The 18,403-nt window shown below is 35.9% G+C and overlaps 1 protein-coding gene across 5 annotated transcripts in view; it reads right to left on the bottom strand.

Moving 5' to 3' along the window:
- USP37 (ubiquitin specific peptidase 37) overlaps positions 1-18,395 on the bottom strand; it is a 65,186-nt gene extending 46,791 nt beyond the window's left edge. The window contains exons 1-7 of one of the 5 annotated variants that reach the window (XM_031958054.1): positions 18,106-18,395; positions 12,650-12,745; positions 8,818-8,930; positions 8,150-8,370; positions 5,268-5,439; positions 4,110-4,210; positions 2,515-2,690 (exon numbers count right to left, since the gene is read on the bottom strand). In XM_031958054.1, the coding sequence (XP_031813914.1) occupies positions 2,515-2,690; positions 4,110-4,210; positions 5,268-5,439; positions 8,150-8,305 (605 nt within the window). In that variant the 5' untranslated portion in view covers positions 8,306-8,370; positions 8,818-8,930; positions 12,650-12,745; positions 18,106-18,395. Of the gene's footprint in view, positions 1-2,514; positions 2,691-4,109; positions 4,263-5,267; positions 5,440-8,149; positions 8,371-8,817; positions 8,931-12,649; positions 12,746-18,105 lie in introns of those variants that run through there. The other 4 variants (XM_031958055.1, XM_031958056.1, XM_031958057.1 and 1 more) reach the window with 4 other exon arrangements.
- Between the last annotated feature and the right edge of the window lie 8 nt (positions 18,396-18,403).

Genomic DNA, 18,403 nt, shown 5'->3' with positions numbered 1-18,403 from the left:
AATACAGAGAACCAAAACACTAATGTATTATCTACACCATCAAAACTATAGTTCCTAATGGCTTCAAGGATAGTACCTGTAATCATGCCATTTGTCATTCATTCAGTCTTGTAGAGTTGGAAGGGATGTCAGAGATCACCGAGCTCAGCCTATACTAGAACTGTCTCTAAGCCACTCCAGCTCCTCTTTAGTCAGTCTTTGAACCCTGGAGCACTTTTATAATGCTGCTCTTTGTATTTCTGAACAGCCTCAATGTTAACAAACACCCATGGTTTCTATTCTATAGCTCCCAGGTTTGTCCTTTTAATCCCTGCTCTATAGGACAACCACTGGAATACTTGAAGATAGTGAACATGTCTCTCTGGTTTTTTCCAACCAAAAATACTTAGTTCTTTCATAAGATGTTCGTGTGGAATGGAGCTTCTTGACCGCCTCTTCTAAAAGACTCTCCAACATGTTAAAAGTCCTTCTAAAATACAGTAACAGAATCTGAATAAAATACTCAAGATGCATTCTATTTATGCCAGACTACAGCATAACCATTATTTCCCAAATTCTAGATACAATGTGCTATCTTAAAAGAGCCTCTCATCATGTTTTATAGGTCACCTAAGTCACTGAAATTTTTTTTTCATGTAACTAAGAGCTAGCTAGCCAGCTACAAATTGATAATCTGGTACTTGTGAAGTTATACTTTTTAAGTATAAGATTTTATATTTACCTCTATTAAATTCCCTCTTAGATTCAAGCCACCATTCCTGCCTATAGAGATTTGGATTTTGACTTAATATGATCCAATGTATTGCCTATACTAGTTTTCTGCTACTGGCAAATCTGATCAGCATATGCCATCTATGCTTCATTCAAGTCATGATAAAAAATATTAAACTTCACAAGCCAAAAACAAGTCTCTGGAGTGCTCTAATAGAGACCACCATCAAAGTCAACAATGACTCATCAGATCCTGTTATAAAACTATCTTTAAATTTGCCAGATTACATTATATTAAGCTCATATTATCCTATCTTGTCCTCAAGAACAGCATGAGATTTTGTCAGATGATTTGTTGAAATCTAGGCAAATGATGTTTTATATTCTCTAGACCTACTAGTGCAATAGAGAAAAAAAAGCAAATGAGTTAACTTTGGTTTTACCATCTACTGTGTCCCTTTCTAGATGCTCATACCTCTAGATGTCTGCTAGAAACTAAAATCAAACTTATTTGTCTATAGTTTGCAGACTCTACTATCTTCCCTTAAAAACAATAAAACAAAACAACTCCTACAGCACCTTTCCCATTCTTCATGATCTTTCAGGGATAAATGACAATGACTTTGCAAATACTCTACTTGGTTATTTCGTAACTCTAGGATGTGGTTCATTAAGGTCTGGTGACTTAAGATTCAACTAGGATTGCATTGTACTCTCATTATAATTTTATCTTGAGTTTCAGTTCTTTACTAAGATATTTTTCTTCTCTCCTTTATATTTGAAAGATCATCCTCCTATATTATTATTCTGTAAGAAATGACCAGCAGGATGATTTCAGAAAGCCCTGGAGTGACTTACACAAACTGATGTTGAGTGAAATGAGAAGGACCAGGAGATCATTATATATTTAAACAACAATACTATATGATGATCAATTCTGATGGACGTGGCCCTCTTCAACAATGAGATGAACCAAATCAGTTCCAATAGAGCAGTAATGAATTGAACCAGCTACACCCAGCAAAAGAATTCTGGGAGATGACTACGAACCACTACATAGAATTCCCAATCCCTCTATTTTTGTCCGCCTGCATTTCCGATTTCCTTCACAGGCTAATTGTACACTATTTCAAAGTCTGATTTTTTTTTTTTTTGGTACAGCAAAATAACTGTATGGACATGTATACATATATTGTATTTAACTTATACTTTAACATATTTAACATGTATTGGTCAAACTGCCATCTGGGGGAGGGGGTGGGGAGAAGGAGAGGAAAAGATGGAACAAAAGTTTAGCAACTGTCAATGCTGAAAAATTACCCATGTATATATATCTTATAAATAAAAAGCTATAAAAAAAAAAAAGACCATCCTCCTTAGCAGAAAAAAATAGAGAATCAAGTATTTCTGTGTCCTCATTATCATCCTTTACAACACAAGTAGTTGTCTTCTTTAATCCTTTATTATTTCTCAAAACAGCCTTAAAAGCCCCCTTTATAGCAGACTATAACCAATTCTGTTTTGCACATATGTAATAAATGTTGACTAAAATTCTGTTAAGCAAATTAGAACAAAAATTTCAAATTGCCTATAAAGTTCTCTACATTATTTCACACAATTATCTCCAATATATTGCAATAGCTCCGTGTACATGCTGAACTTTTTTCTATCTTTTAATACCCTTCTCAAAATATCAGTAATACTAGAAGATATCAACTTTGTAATAGTTAATTAAGATAGTTTTTTAAAACAGAATGAAACATATTTGTAAATGATAACTATCAATGGAAATAGCTGCCATACCGATTTTCTAATAATCCTGTTCTTAAAGGTGTTGAAGTAGAAGACAGAGAGGTATGTATGCGGGTTCCACTCATGATACTTCCTGTTGGGGTCTTTGTGGATCCTCTGCCTGGATTACCAAGAACTTTTCGAAATGTATCATCTTTGGATTCCAAGCTTGCTTTTTTGGAAGAAGTCTAAAAGAAAAAAAAGAGAAACAATCCATATTCAATCAGTATACCTCCAAAGATAATAAATAAGATTATATCAAAGATGCTTAAAGTCCAAATTTGCAATTCTTTTTCTAATAAATTTCTAAATTTCCAAGGCACATATGAAGGATAAAAGAAAGAATCCTACCATTCACTGACCAAAGCAGATTTGGGGAGTGTCGTGGATGAAGAGAACAAAGAAGTAGGTCTTGGAAAAAATACTTTTGACCAAGAGAATGAAAAAGGAGGCCCAATAAAGATTGGAGAAAAGTATGGCACTGCCAATTTGGTTGACAAAGAATCCAATAATGCCTGAAGCAAGCATCAAATAGAATTCTGATTTAAAAGAGAAAAAGAAAGGAAACATTCACCAGGGAAAATGGGTGAAGAGCATGGGACACACTGGCAGAAGTGGCAGCAATGACCTGTGTAGGAGAAGCCAGAATTGAAATAACCAAACCAAAGAAAAACTGACTGGTGTAACAGTATTTGGGGAAACAGCTAGAAGAGATACTCTTTTCAAGCACTAAGTATGAGACCTCTCCACGAAGAATACTTTCCTATCTTCTGTTAAAAACTACATTCTCAAATCAATTTGTGACTACATTAAGAAAGATAAGAATTTATCTGATTAAAATATCCATACCTATATTTAATAATAACAAAGACCACCAAATTTCCAATAATAGATTAAGTAGCTAAACTTTATATAGGACAACATATACCACAAACAGTTTTGATCAATGGTATCTTACGTTTATGGAGGTTATCATCAAAAAACCTCCACTACCTGGTGGTGGGCAAGGGAAAACACCAGAGAGTCAGCAAAAATATCTGCCAATCTAAAATAAACTAAGGTACTTTGTATTTGTAGGAAAGCCTCTCAGGACCTCATTCAGAAACTTTACTTTTAATAAGCTCAGTGCTCTAGTTTCTCAGTCCATAGCAGATTGGTGAGAACAAATTAGAAGGGAGGATGGAAGCTGCTAAAAAGGATAGCATACTGATATATCAGCAAGAATGGAGAGATGATAGTCTATCAGTCAGAAGAGAGACAAATATTAAAAACAAAATCTAACAATATTTGGCATAAAGCAATTCTATATGACTAAACTTTGAGAGCATTATTGTATTAAAACAGAGTACATAAAGAATAATCATAATGATGCTGATTTATTAAGAAAATGCTTATTTTATACTGTGCTTCTTAAGGCAGTGGAAAGTGTGGTAAAATTTTAAAATGCACAAAATGGTTAAAATAAAAAGAAATGAATGCCTCAAAGGAGATTTATGACAAAGAGGGCATTAGTATCTCCTTCAACTACCTTCAAAAATACTGAGAAATGACAAACTCTCAGTTGTTAATAATCAGATTTCAATACTTTAAAATACAATTTAACATACCTGATTTTCTATGTAAGAGTACTGCCTGTTGACTTCCTTCTGTGTAGTCCTGCTCCCGAGAACTCCGCCAAAGCTACCAGACCCCTGGGAAGGTTTCATGGCTAATGACAAAGGCACACCCCCAAATCACTAACTTTTACAAAGAGATGATTACTAATATTTTTATATATTTGGGTAAAGAAGGGAAGGAAAAGCAAAGGAAAAAAAGATAGCCAAAATGTTTATTGATAAATATTTTTTGATACGAAGTTTTTTTAAAAATAGGTGCTATATAAATACAATATATCTTAATTAAGAAAACTGAAGTAAAAGCCAAAGAATATACATAAGGAAGATCCTACTGCCCTAAAAACTAACCGTAGCTATCTATTTGAGGAACCAGAATCTAGATAGCAATTTCAGTTAAGACAAGGTAGCACAGTGTGGTGGACAAAGCAGTGAACTTATCTTTCTTCCTCTCCCACTTAACAAGACACAGTCTCCTGCCCAGGATGCAGAAGTCAAGATAATACTATGGGCATACACCTCACATAACTGAAAACACACTCTCAGGCAAAATGAAGTTATAGAGAGGGCAGTATGCTCCACAAGAAATCTATAATGAATCAGCAACCAGCTGAAAAGTAACAGTGTATGCTTGTGTTAGTATTAATATCCAAGTATGTTAAAACTTAAATTGGCTTGTGAGTTAGTATTGGAATCTTTTCACAATTTATGATATTGTTTCTGTAGGAAAAGATTACAGCAACTTAAACAAGCAACTTAAAAAATGAATTTGTGAAACACAATGGGTATGCAAATGGGCGGGAAAATTCTTATACACATTTGCTTAGAAACGAATAGTTCTCTTTTTAAATTTTTTTTTTTTTTTAAAGCAAGGCCAGCTTCCAATTAAGCAACAATTTTTTTATCTTTTAAGCTGTAGCACATTTTATCATCAGTATCAAACCATGTACCAAATAAGATACCTTTTGGTGGAATTACCACAACTATTTTGTATTTTAGAAAAATAATGTCTCAGTTGAATCTCTTGACCTACACTGATTTTTTTTTCCCTTTCCCCCCCACTTAATTTAAATATTCAGCCCCCCACCCCCTCCCAAATTCACCTAATTTTTGCACCAATCAGGTCCACAGTTTGGGATGATTAGTGCTCACCTGTATGGAGTCTGTTTTGATGGACTGCATCCAGAAACAGCCTCATTTCATCTGCATCCTTACATGGTACTTTGTCAATGGACAAATAGCTGTTATCCTGCAGTGTAAGAATCAGACGACTTTGTTTTGCTCCATTAGGTCGAAGAACCACATTCTTTATATTATGACTTAGCTGAATGGGAAAGGAAAATGATCTTATTTATTATCAATGTAAATATATCAATGAAGAATTTTAGTCAAAGGACTCTATCTTCTTTATAACCATTTCTCCCTTTACCATGGTAAACCAATTTTTTCCCTTTTATAAAGAAGATTTTATTCTCCATTTCTTGTTGGAATAAAATCAATATTTTTTTGAAGGTAATACAGTTATGAATATGATAACAAAATCTTCTTTAGAAACATTTCACACTGTTGTCAAATATAAATTACTATTTAAGCTAGGCAGCTCCGTATTTTCAGGAACACAGACAATTTAACAAAACTAAATGAAAATTGGTGCACCAACTAGTCAAGTCCTGATGGAATAATAGTATCACTAATTTACAGTCATTATTCTATTGATACCTAACAAAGAAGTTGAAAGGGCAATAATATAGTCATGTCCCAAAGAATACATTTCTTCAAACAAAAGTTTTTAAATAGCAAGTCTTAATCACCACCCCAAGTCCTTCAATTTTTATGAATATATAAAATTTCACTTGTATTGCCCAAATTGAACATGGAAAGATAGCACAGTGTAGTACATAGCAAACTGGCTCAATGTCCTGCCTCTGATATATGCTGTCTATGTGACTCTGAGGGAGAAAACTAGCTTTTTATGTTCTATGTAACTCTGTGAGACTAGCTAGAGACCTGCATTGACAAAGGGAGTTTCTTCACCCAAGAGTTACCTCTAACTTATGTAAGTTATGTCTCCCAGTTCCTAGGCCTATCCCTAAATTGTCTCTAATGATGGATATTAGCTAATTCAGCTTCTGTTGGGTTCTGCCCTCAACTCTTAGTCATAGGTAAGACTCCAAAGCATTCTAGAACACTTGTTATTTTTAGAACTCATCTGAGCTTTCCAATTAAAACCAAGTCTTATGGTTCTGAAACAGATTTTTTTGATGATCTTAGAATAGTAACTTTTGTTCCCTCAACTTCTTCTACAGGTATTTAACTGTTCCTCTCTACCTTCAGTCTCACAAATATTCATTCAATATTTCCTTCTGTTGACAATGAGGATAATAATTCCCTGTGTCACTTTAATTTTATGCCTAGAATTGTCACAGAGAAATAAAAGATAATTTTTTAATAAGTGTAGTCCGACTGCCTTTTGTTAATTTTTAGATAAGCATGAATACACGCACACCAGTTATTTCTTAAAGAATCTCTCCTTTACATAAAATTTTATTCTTTTTTAAAATTTCAGAGCAAGTCCAAATTTATGCCCTAATCAGAATATATATTTGCTATATACAAAATAACTTGATTTAGAATTTAAGAATTAAACATATTAAGAGGGTAGGCCTGGGCCTGAAAAGAAAAAAAATACTAACACATCAGTCTCATGAATGAATAGCCTACTACTTCCTTTAAAACGAGAGCATTAGAATTCAAGGAAAAAAATATTAAGAGAGTTCTTTTAGCATGCACATGAGCCAAGAAACTAAAATTCGGATTCTCTCAGAAACCATAATATTAAAAGACCATATATGTATATAATAAAGCCTTCCTGATATACAGAATAAAACTTTCAGAAATCTAAATAACTTCTAAGTTAAATCACTTCTAGACTAGGACTAGAAAGTAACTGAGGCTGTTGCTTCAGCTAAGATCAAGTTCTTGGGGAAACAAAGTCAAAGAATGAAATATCAAAAGAGAGGGTAGACACAAATCTATACTTGTCTTGTTATGAGATGGGCAATGCAATGGTATGGACGCATTAGCTGGTGTTTATTATCTGTCTTCTGTATGACAGAAAACACCACCAATTTCTTCACTACTTTATGAGCATAATGTTAGAGATGGACTTATATTAGTTCAAGGGTACTTTTTGTACCCTTAAGCAAAGGCAAGTTATTTTTAAAAAGATAGCACTTTGTCTCAATATAATTATCAAAGGAATTTTGTAACAAGCTCTTGGATATACAATTGTATCATCCTGCCCTCCACACATACAAGGGTGGGCCCTCAATTCAGAACAACATATTCATATTATTTATATGTGGAATGAAGTCTCTACTTCTGCATGTATGAACAAGGATGGAGTATATTAAGATTAGATCACTTATGCATGAAAAATTCTACATGTAATGATTCTAAAATTAACTTATATAGATTAGTGCCCCAGTACACAAAACTACAAACATGCATGCAAAGAGTTTCTAAACATAATTCTAAAGGATGCATTTTTTAATTACAAACAGAAATGATAACTCCTACAGTAAAATATTCTGCCTTTAGCAGAACAACAACAACAACAACAAAAAAAAAAAAAAAGAAAGAAAAAGATTTTGTGTTTTTTAAACAACTAAGCCTAAAATGTTTTAATAGCCATCATATTTTTAAAAAAACAAAAAGTAGTACTAAAACATCATCCTAACTCCAAAAGAGAAAAAAAAAAGAAAGAAAGAAAAGAAAATTAGAAAATAGCTTGGATATTGACTTAAGCCTCATTTTCCCCTTAAATAATGGTACTTACCGCCTGCTTCTGCAGGCCACCCAACAATGCTTTTGAATAATTTACAATGCATTTATACAAAAGGATTAGTGTACTGGAAATAAGAAACAAGAACAAATCATCTAGTAGGGAGTTGACATGAAACTTAACTCTGGCATAGAACTACTATTTACTAAAGGACACTAATTAATATATTCCAAACCCAAAATGGCAATACCTGAAATGTCCTTGGAATTCCTCCAGCATTATAGTGAACCACTAGGCTGACTTTATTTTCTTTTTCCACAATTTCAAATGATCCTTCTTTCCATTTTGTAATCCCCGTCTGAATGCTCCGTACTCGGATAGGACCATGTATCTTCAAAGGAGTCATACTTTTTAAAAATAAATTGCTTCTACCCAAATTAAAAAGAAAATCACAACTTCACCTGAAAGGTTCTGAGGAAGAAAAATAGAACAAAGCAAAAATTATAATTTATTATGAATAAAGGTATTGGTTTGTCTATATCAGTTGATATATTTTTTCCATTCTTACATCAAAAATTTTAGTCATTAATACAACAACTCCCTAAAAGCACCATTAACCCAACCAAATTTTTTTAAAAAGGCAAAATGGTTACAATATACACTTTTAGGGTCACTCACCTGTACCCTATATATTAAGAATGAGAAATTTAAAGAAAGGAAGTGTCCGAGTCTATATTTTGCCCTGTACATACCATATTTCTTTCATTCAGTAAATACCAATTAAAAACAAGTTTACAAAGATGCCATTCTGAAAAGGGATATTCTATTACAATTTGGATCAGTCTCTATTTTAACCATTAAAGAGCAGATTCCTTTCTTTCTTTATGAACAGCAAGGTCTTGACTTTCAAACACCTACCAAAAAGAAATAGTGTTTCCACCAATCTGATTCCATTATTTGTCTATTCAGCTGTTTATAACTCCTCTCAAAATAACAATGCATGTCCGCCAAGTGTCATTACTTCCAATAGTCTGCAGTATAAGCAAATATATATATAGGGAGAATAATAAGAAAATATTTCTAATAATAAAGTTAGTCTAATAACTAGGATTATAGCATATGGGGTAAAGAACTCATTGTCATTATTCAACCGCCCCTCCCCAAACAAAAACAAAAAAATTATTAAACATTCATCCATGTGTCTTGACAACTCTGTAGAAAACAAATTACATGACCTATTCTAACCAGTAATAGTGGTTTGGGAATAGACGACTAAATTTCTAACAAAGTAGCACATTTTTTAGTCATTTTAAAAAAATTTTATTATTCAAAGAGAATGCCTTTTCACTTTTTAAATCTTTAACAAATATCCAGATTCTTATTAATGTACTTCTATATACTGTCATTATTGGACATATAAAATATTTCAAAATAAAACTTTGAATGTCAACAAGTAAATACAGTCAAGCCAATACCAGGAATCAAAATATAAAATGTTAACCAAAATGTCTAAACAACAACAAAAAAAGCAACAATGATTCAGTTTATTTTCATGAATCACTAGTTAGATTACTAACTTTAGAGATGGTTTCAGTAAATTCAATCGAAACAAAACAACAACAAAATTGATAAATGCTCACCAAAGCGGTCCAAATAAAAGTTTCCTATGATGCTAAACCACCAAATATGTCATCTTTTTTTTTTTCCTGATTAACATGAATCACTCTGGTTAGCAATGCAGTATAGGAAAAAAAAAAAAAAAAAAAAAAGCAAAAAACTAGTATTTCAGGAAAACTGTGCTAGTCCTGCTTCTGTTACTGATTACTTGTGTGTCTTTAAGCAAGCCAAAAAGTAGTCATTTTCCCTCAATTTCTTCCATTTATAAAATGGAACTAATACTACAATTTATTTATTGGGGGTGGACACCAACTTATAGACCAGCGATAACACTCCCACATTCATTTAGCAAAATCAAATGAAAATAACTGGGAAATATTTAACAAAACAAAAAATGTTACATTTCAAAACCAAGTCAATCTGTGGCCCTCACATATATGAGAGTATGTAACTCCATTACTAGTGGAGTTTGACCCCAATGCTTTAGAACACAGCCATGACATAAAAAGGTCTTTGAGTAGGAAACAGCTGCCAACAAACTCATTTATCTTTTCCCCATGGAATAGGCAGAACTACCTGGCCCACTGTGTATAAAACAATATAGATATTGAACACACAATAGGGAATACACCTTAAAAAGTTATTGGCATGTGAATTATTAGTATATAATTGATGACAATAAGATAGCAAATCACAGGAGAGCAAGTCAGAGCCGACAGCTGAAGAAACCAAAGAACTACCAAGAGCAGGCTAGCCCCTATGACTTTTTTTCTTATTTTCAAATACAGCAGTCTAGAGCCATTTTATTTAATACCAGACAGTTTCCTATATCTCATTAATTTCTGAAAACATTAATATGTTAAGAGTACAGTTGAATAACTGAAATCCATGATGACCCCCCAAAGTCATCAGATAGAAAAGATTAAATTATGTTATGGACATTCTGTTTATGAAAGCAGGGAAGCATATAACACATTGCAGAAAAATTGTCCTTAAGATAAGTTTCCATCTTTAAAAGAAGTATGCTTCAATTATTTATAATTTTTACTGGAACACCTCCTTCCAATGACTAGATGAGGTACCATTGTTCCTGCCCTACCTAACATGTAGTATTATAAGAAGAAAATGATATAACCACTCAAAGAACTTGAAAAGCATATACAAAATTATAACTTCTCTGAATTATAAGAGCTAAGTAGTAATGTAATTTTCTGGGCACAGGAAGCTACCACAGAACACCAGAGCCTATCACAATCATCTTCTTAGTTAAGATGACATTTTTGCTCATACTAGTAACTATCCATATTTTGTGTCAGCAATGTTTGATACTGTTATTTTCTAAATACTGACATTGTTACATTGCTTCAACGTGTCCTTGACGCATTTCTCCCCCAATCACTCACATTTAGCTGAATTCCTTTAGTATGCTGACCAAGTTTACAAAGACACATGCTGAAATGATAAATCCTCATTACATATACATGGTCAAGTCATTCTGATGTTCACCAAGTTCCTAAAAAGGTTCTACTATTCACTACAATGTGTATCCCTCATCTTTCAAAGTACAAACCTGGACTCTCTCAAGTTACACGCTGAAATTTCCCACACAGCAAAGATTTGACTTCATTCCTTACTGACGAAAATTTACTAGAACACAAATCATTTATGAAGTGACTATATCAGGAAGAATACAAGACATTTATTGTCAAGTAAAGGGGTGAGCTCTTAAAACAAAGATGTTTAGTAAACACTTAAAACAATGGTCTATATAATTTATAGTTATATAATATTAAAAGCTAGACCACTTATTATGCCTCTCCTACACTTTCCCTTAACCACTTTTAAGGTTCAGGTACCTGAATTCAAAAGAAGAACCATGTTCCCTGACTGTTTTTCCTAAGGTACCAAATGACATCAATAGACACCAGAACTTTTTTCAAAAAAGGAATCACATTTAAAAATTTTTTAAGAAGGTTATTTGATGAAGTATAAAGCTATAAGGATCCAGATTGTTAAAGTAATGAACAATGACAAGTGAATCACTGGTCACATTATCTTTCTGCTCCTACATTCTTTCTGAAACACTAAAAGACTTTATGTCCCTCCTGGTGAATAGCATCACAGGATTCAGTGAAATGACAAGGGACGGTAGAGACCCCTCACTTTTCAACTTTTACCCAGAAGGAAGAATGACTTGTATGCAAGAAATAAAGGCAGAATCAGGATTTGAATACTGATCTTTGAGTTGCAAAGACAGGACTCATTCTACTGGGTAATCCCTTTTTTAATAGTTAATATTAAGCTACTTCTTTGGACAAATTATTTCTACTAATTAGCATCTCTTTCCCTCAACAAGGTGCAGTTGAAGAAATTGGCAGATACAATTAAATAATATTCATATGAAGATGACCATCTCTATGGATAGTGCCTATTTAGGCTGACAGAATTATACTTTTTACCCACCCATACTCACCCCTACTTCAGTTGGGGCCTAACCCTTTTCAGCAAGTAACTATGAACTGGGAAAAGTTATACCTAATGGGACCTTCAAGGAAAATATTATTTATATTGTATAATGCTAATTTTCTTATCACAGCAACATTCGTGTTGAATAATACTCGGGAATAAATTAGGCAACTCACTAAGATTGGAAGTTGCAGAGGAGTTAACTTACAGGGATATTAAATTTTCTCATCAAGGAGTTTGCTATATCAATTAAATCACAGGTCCTGTTAATACCTTAACTACTTATTACTCTTTACAGATGTTCAAAGGGCTCTTATTACCCTAAACGTCATCCCATATTAAAAGCTGTGATTTAACTTTGGACATTCTATAATGTAATTAAAAGTGTTAGCAAAAATATTCCTGTTGCTTTATTTCCTATATTTCTGAGTACATATTTTAACCTAGACATAGAAAATATCCCTTTGAAGAGGACCCTCTTTTGTATAAAATAGCATGTATAAATCTAAATAAAGTTTGAATTACAATAGTTTTTAATAAAGCATTAAAAATGCTTTCAGTTCTTGCCAGTTTCCAAATGTGTGCAAACATAAACACAATAATGAAAAGTTTACTTACATTTCAGTGATTTTTTATTTTTAATGACAGCTAATTAATAACAATTCACCTTTATTTTGATGCTTGTGCCATAGGTAAAGAACTCTTCTTGAGGAACTACCCATAGTCTGCAGCTATTCCAGTCCTCCCGAAGACATCAACTCAGCTAAAGAAAATACAGGTGTGCTTGCTTTAAGAAAATCCAATATACAAAAATTCAAACAAACAAACAAACAAAAAAAAAAATCTCTGATCATTGGCATAACAAAAGATTTTTTTTTAGTATTTTTAGTAGCACAATACCTTCCCACCCCCCACAAGAGTTCTTAAATATGACTTCATAAAAAAAAAAAAAAAAAAAAAAAAAAAACTGATTGGCAGAAATTTTCAGGAACACTGTGCAAAAATGAGGTACATCAGGCCTCTAAGTCAAGATGTACTTTGATAACAGTGTAGATTTATTTCTCCCTGCTACATTTTGAAAAAGAGACTACATTCTTTGTTGATATCTTTAAAAACATTGCTACATAGTGTTGCTTTTAGTTTAAAACAACTATCACCGCAACAAAAAACAAAAACACCCATGCATGATACCCCACCACCCCTAAAATATTTTAATGCTCTATTGATACAAACTGACAAAACAGGCAAATTCTGGCAAAATTATGTTTCAGCTCTGGACTCTCACCAAAACTTTAGACTTATACCTTCAAATACACAACGCATTTCCACTTGGATATTATATCATCATCTCAAACTTGATGTCTTCCTTTCTACTCTTGATTACATAACTTTTACCAATGATAGTGCCTTTTTGAGTTGTATCCTTCAATTTCTATAAGCAGTTGGAATCGTCCTTTGAGAGGCCACTTAAATTCTCCTTGTCACTTTTATCATATCTTTAATCTCTTCATTACTTAACTGGTCTTCTTGTTTCTTGTACTTTGCCTCGTTTCTAAAACATTTTGCATCCCCCATAACATCAACTTTTTAAAAGCCCTATTTTTATGATGGGTTTCAGAGGCCTATGAATTTGCTGCTTTGTAGCTACAGAAGCTAACATGAAATGTAAACTTCTGAAGAAAGGTTACTGTATTTGACACCAGAAAACTCAAGGTTCAATACTGATTCTGCCAACCTGTGACACTTTAAGTTTTGTCTTCAATTGCCTCATCTATATATAAAGAAGAGGTAAGAACAGATAACCTCTAAAGCTATGATCCTGTAAGAGATTTCTCATTATTTCTTTTGTATCCTTCAAAATGCTAGACTCAAAGTAGATAGCTAATATTTGTAAACCGATAGAAGCCTCTCCTGCTCAAAAGCCTTCAAAAACTTTACATTTCAGAGAATCAAATCTACATTCCTTTCCCTGACACATAAAAAATCCCCACAATCTAAGCCCACTCTACTTACATCTTCATCATTTGAATATGTGCCAAACCAAAAAAAAAAAAAAACAAATAAAACAAACCAAACCTGTTTTTCCACTTATGTCCACAAATAAAAATACATCTAAAACACTTTTTTTTACTCAGTATAACCCCTTCCTCACTAGTTTCATGGTTTATTGTTCAACATTCATCCCCCAAAACACTGCCCTTACCAGGAAACCATTGACTAAGAAAGGAATAACGACCAGTACTGTGATTTCATTTAGCATAGTATACAGGATTTTCACGTTAATGAAACTCCCTCTATCAGTGCAGGTTAGCACCTTATCTGCAAGTTACAGTCTTACAGTTTTCTAAAGAAATGGGGAAGTGGGGGTGGCGCCACTGAACTGTACATAAGGATCCCTGTGGGTCATATACTTAGTTTTAAAATGCAGTATTATCTATTTTACTGTTTCTTTTATTTGGTTATTAAATAGTTTCTCATTACATTTTAATCTGGTTCTGGCCACACTACGAGTATTGCAGTGTTTAACATCTCTGGTTCAGAGCATCAAGGTCAAGTAACTTGCCTTGAAACACACAAAATGTACTGAGATAGAACTTGAACCCAGGTCTTCCTGGATTCCAAAAAACCCTCAAGAGGATAGCAACAAATATACATAACACAAACATTTCTATAACAAGATTTTTAGACTTACAAAGTTCTTTTCTCTAAACAACCCTGAAGTAAATAAGTATTATAAGCTTATTTTTTAAAAGACGTTAACACCAATGGCTCAGATAATAATGTGTCTACAATCACAAATTAGCATTGGAGCAGAAAGCATGTTAGCCTCCTGACTCCAAAATAAATTTTCTTACCATTATACCCTACTGCCATTCTAAACAAACATACAAAAAATTCCTTTAGCACCTCTGATGCACACTGGCTGGGGGAATCTCAGTCAAGGTATTTAAATTTGAAGTACTCTATGCAATGAAGACAATACAAGTGGCAGGGAAGGCCTCATCAAAGAAATATCCTCATCATAGTATTTCCTGTACTAGCCATACAGCAGATGGAATGCTAGGCCTGGTGTCAGGAAGACCAGAGTTCAAATCCAGACTCAGACACTAGTTGTGTGATTCTGGACAAGTCACTTATCTTGTTTGCTTCAGTTCTCTCAAATGTTAAATGGGAACAAAAATAGCACCTATGTCAGAGGGCTGTTGTGAGGACAAAACGAGATATTTGCAAAGTGCTTAACACATAGTCAATGCTATATAAATGCTTATCACTTCTCCATGCTGCTTTCCCAGTACCAATGAAATCAAAGATCCAGTCCCTAACTGTAGTCTTTCCCAAGCTTTGCATTCATTGTGCAGAAAGAAAAGCATAAGAAAAATAGCAATTCACATTTATATAGCACTTTTAAATTTTGCAAACTTCTTTGTTCAGAATCCTGAGGTAGGTAGGGAATTGAAAGCAATAAACATCAGCACAATTTTTACCTCAATTGATCCTCACCATAATCCTGCCAGCTAAGTGCTATTATCTCCACATTATACTTGAGGAAATTGAGACAAACACATATTGGCTCAAAGACATAAGTGTCTGAGGCTGGATTTGAACTCAGGTTTTCCTGATTTCAGGCTCAGTGCTTTATCCACTGAGCCACTAGCTATTTATGGGGACACTGAGGTACTAATGGGAAAGGGAGGAAGAGATACAGACTAGGTATAATCTCTTAGATATCTTCCAACTCTCTTATTAACACCTATTTGTACAACACTTTACAATTTTACCAAGTGTTGCAAGAAATCCTATATGAAGTGTAGGTTGAATGACAGCTTTGGAATCCAAAAACTGGAAACTTCTTTGCTCCTTTTCTTCAACAGCCTATTAAGCGGCTATGGAGAAGAAAAAAAGGACTTGCTATCATAAAGCAGATTACTAATGAGCTGGTGCTTCTAAAATAATTGTAACTAGAACACTGCAGTCAAAATTATTATACATACGTCTACTACTAGAGGTCCACCAATAATGGGATAATATTCATCTGTCATTAGAAAAAAGCCGCTTTTTCCCTACTCAGATCCTATTTGGTATCACTTCAATATTAATACCTACTCTTGCATCAGAAGTAGAATATCATTTCCTCTATAACCAGAGCCAATCCAGAAATGTAGAAAGTATTACCAAGTTAAGTAGGCAGATCTGGGAATCCTAGTTAGAAGGAAGTAAGTACGTAGCCAGAATCATTTATAAAGTTTTTCCTGAGTTAATGGAAATAAGGAGTTCAGAGAACATAAATTTTACCCAAGAACAGTAATTCAACTACCAATACAAGAATAATCATAAAAATTAAAAACCAAGAAAAATAGCCAAAAAAGTAGCTTTTGAGTCTCTTGGAATCCTTCAAAGCTAAACTACCACCTCCTGTATGAGGTCTTTCCTGATCTCCTATCCACTGCTCACAGTCCCCCCTCAAAGTATCTTATATTCATTTTGCACATACATATATACATCTACCTTGTATGTGTATCTACCCTGCCTACCTTGTAAGCTTCTTGAAGGCAGGCACTGTTTCATGTCTGTCTTTGGATCCTCAGGGGCTATCACTTCCTGGTACTCAAAATACTTGCTGATTAATAGATATTCACATCTATCTATCTATAGTCTTGTTTTTAGAAATAACACATCAAGATTAGAGACAAAATTCTGGCCTAAAGAGCCACAGGTCTGAACTTTTAACTTCTAAAAGTAATTTCTTCTTATTCTCTCTCTACAAAGAACATATAGGTATTCAATTTAAAAAATTATTATTTAAAGCAAGTCCTATAAATTTAAATCAGCTTATTACTAAAAATGAATGCCATTCAAACATAGGAACAGCTTATAAACTTTATTCTTCTTTGGACGCACACACCCGTTCTCTCTAAAAAAAACTTTCAAAGAGTAGGACTCAAATTTAGATGCAGAAACATACAGTGAACAATTTTTGGGAAAAGAGAGCCCTCCGCACCGGGATTCTCTTTCTGGTTATCTTATACTTTAATGCTATTTTTTCCCCGCTCGGTGTTCTCAAACGAAATGTCACAAAATAAGGAGACCATTTAACGATCTTTCTGGGGCTTTTATTTTCTACTGTTAAGAAAATAGGAAATTGCCTCTCTATCCACCCAAGGGTCTGTTTTTCTCACACTCCGATACTTGTCGGTCGCTGTATGAAGTTACCAAACGACAACAGTCGGATCGCCCCTCTACCCTGAGCCATTCTCGCGGCGAGTCTCGCGCCCCAAAACGCGAGGGAAAGCCCCCACAGAGCTATCCGGGCCGCCGGGATCACCCCAGACCCTCCCCCAGGTCAGGTCCGTGCGGTTGGCTATGCATCCAGGTGTCAGGGATGGGAAACCACAATACACCGTCCCCGGCTTTATCGCTTCGGCTCCTTCCCCCCCGGGGAAACCACATCCCTTCCTGGATTCCATGCCTAGTTGTTGAGACTTCCCCAGCCGAGGTTCGTTGCCCTAACAGGTACATGCACCGCGGTCTGTGCCCGTGCTTTTACTACTCCGGGAAGTCCGGGAGGGAAGGGACTTTGACTCGGCGTCCAGGCGGAGCTGCGGAATGAATGAATGGGGCGGTGGGGGGCGGGATGGGAGAGGGGCGCGGCGGCCGGGGCCCTTCCGTAAGCTCCGCGGGTGCGGAGGGGAGCGGGCAGGGCTCGGGCGCGGAGGGGAGCGGCGGCAGACTGAGAAGAATAAAACACGGGATTCACAGGATTCCGGATCAAGTCGAAGTTGAAGTTGGGTCCACAGGAGAGTGCCGGGCAGGGAGAGGAGTCCCGGAGGGGGGCGGAGCCGCCGCTCTCCCCCCAGCTCCGAGGAGCGGGGGAGGTGCGCGGAGAGGGCTCGAAGCCCACCTCGGCGGAGGGAGCCGACGCCGGCTCGCAGGAGCAGAAGGCCTGAGCCGCGGCTCGAGGGTCTCTCGAGGAAGAGCGGCCAGGGCGAGGACTCGAGTGGGCGAGGAGCTGGGGCACGGAGCGCCGCGGGCGTCCCGGAGCGGGAGGCTGGAGGGGGGCGGGCCGGGGGCGAGAAGCGAGCGGCTTCGAGGGGAGCCGGGGCAGCCGGGCCGAGCCTTCCTTACCTGCAGCGGCAGCTCCGGGAGCCCCTCGAGGAGCCGAGCTGGGACGCGGGAGGGGGAGGGGGGAAAGGGGACGCCGGGTGCAGAGAAGCTGGCGCGCTCTGCCCCCCGTCAGGGCCGGCGGCTGATGGCGGGAACCGGGACCGCACGCACACGCACGCACGCACGCACTCCCTCGCTCCGCGCGTAATGCCGAGCCAGGTCGGACAGACGCAGGGAGTGCGTGCATACGCACAGCTTTTCGTCCCGCCTCTTCTCACCCCGCCTCCTGTCACCGCCCCTCGACGCTAAGCAGCTGCAG

Source organism: Sarcophilus harrisii, chromosome 3 (assembly GCF_902635505.1).
Source record: "Sarcophilus harrisii chromosome 3, mSarHar1.11, whole genome shotgun sequence".
In the NCBI taxonomy this organism is placed as follows: Eukaryota; Metazoa; Chordata; class Mammalia; order Dasyuromorphia; family Dasyuridae; genus Sarcophilus; species Sarcophilus harrisii.
The sequence above is the reverse complement of the archived record's forward strand: the minus strand, read 5'-3'. Positions and strand labels throughout refer to the sequence as shown.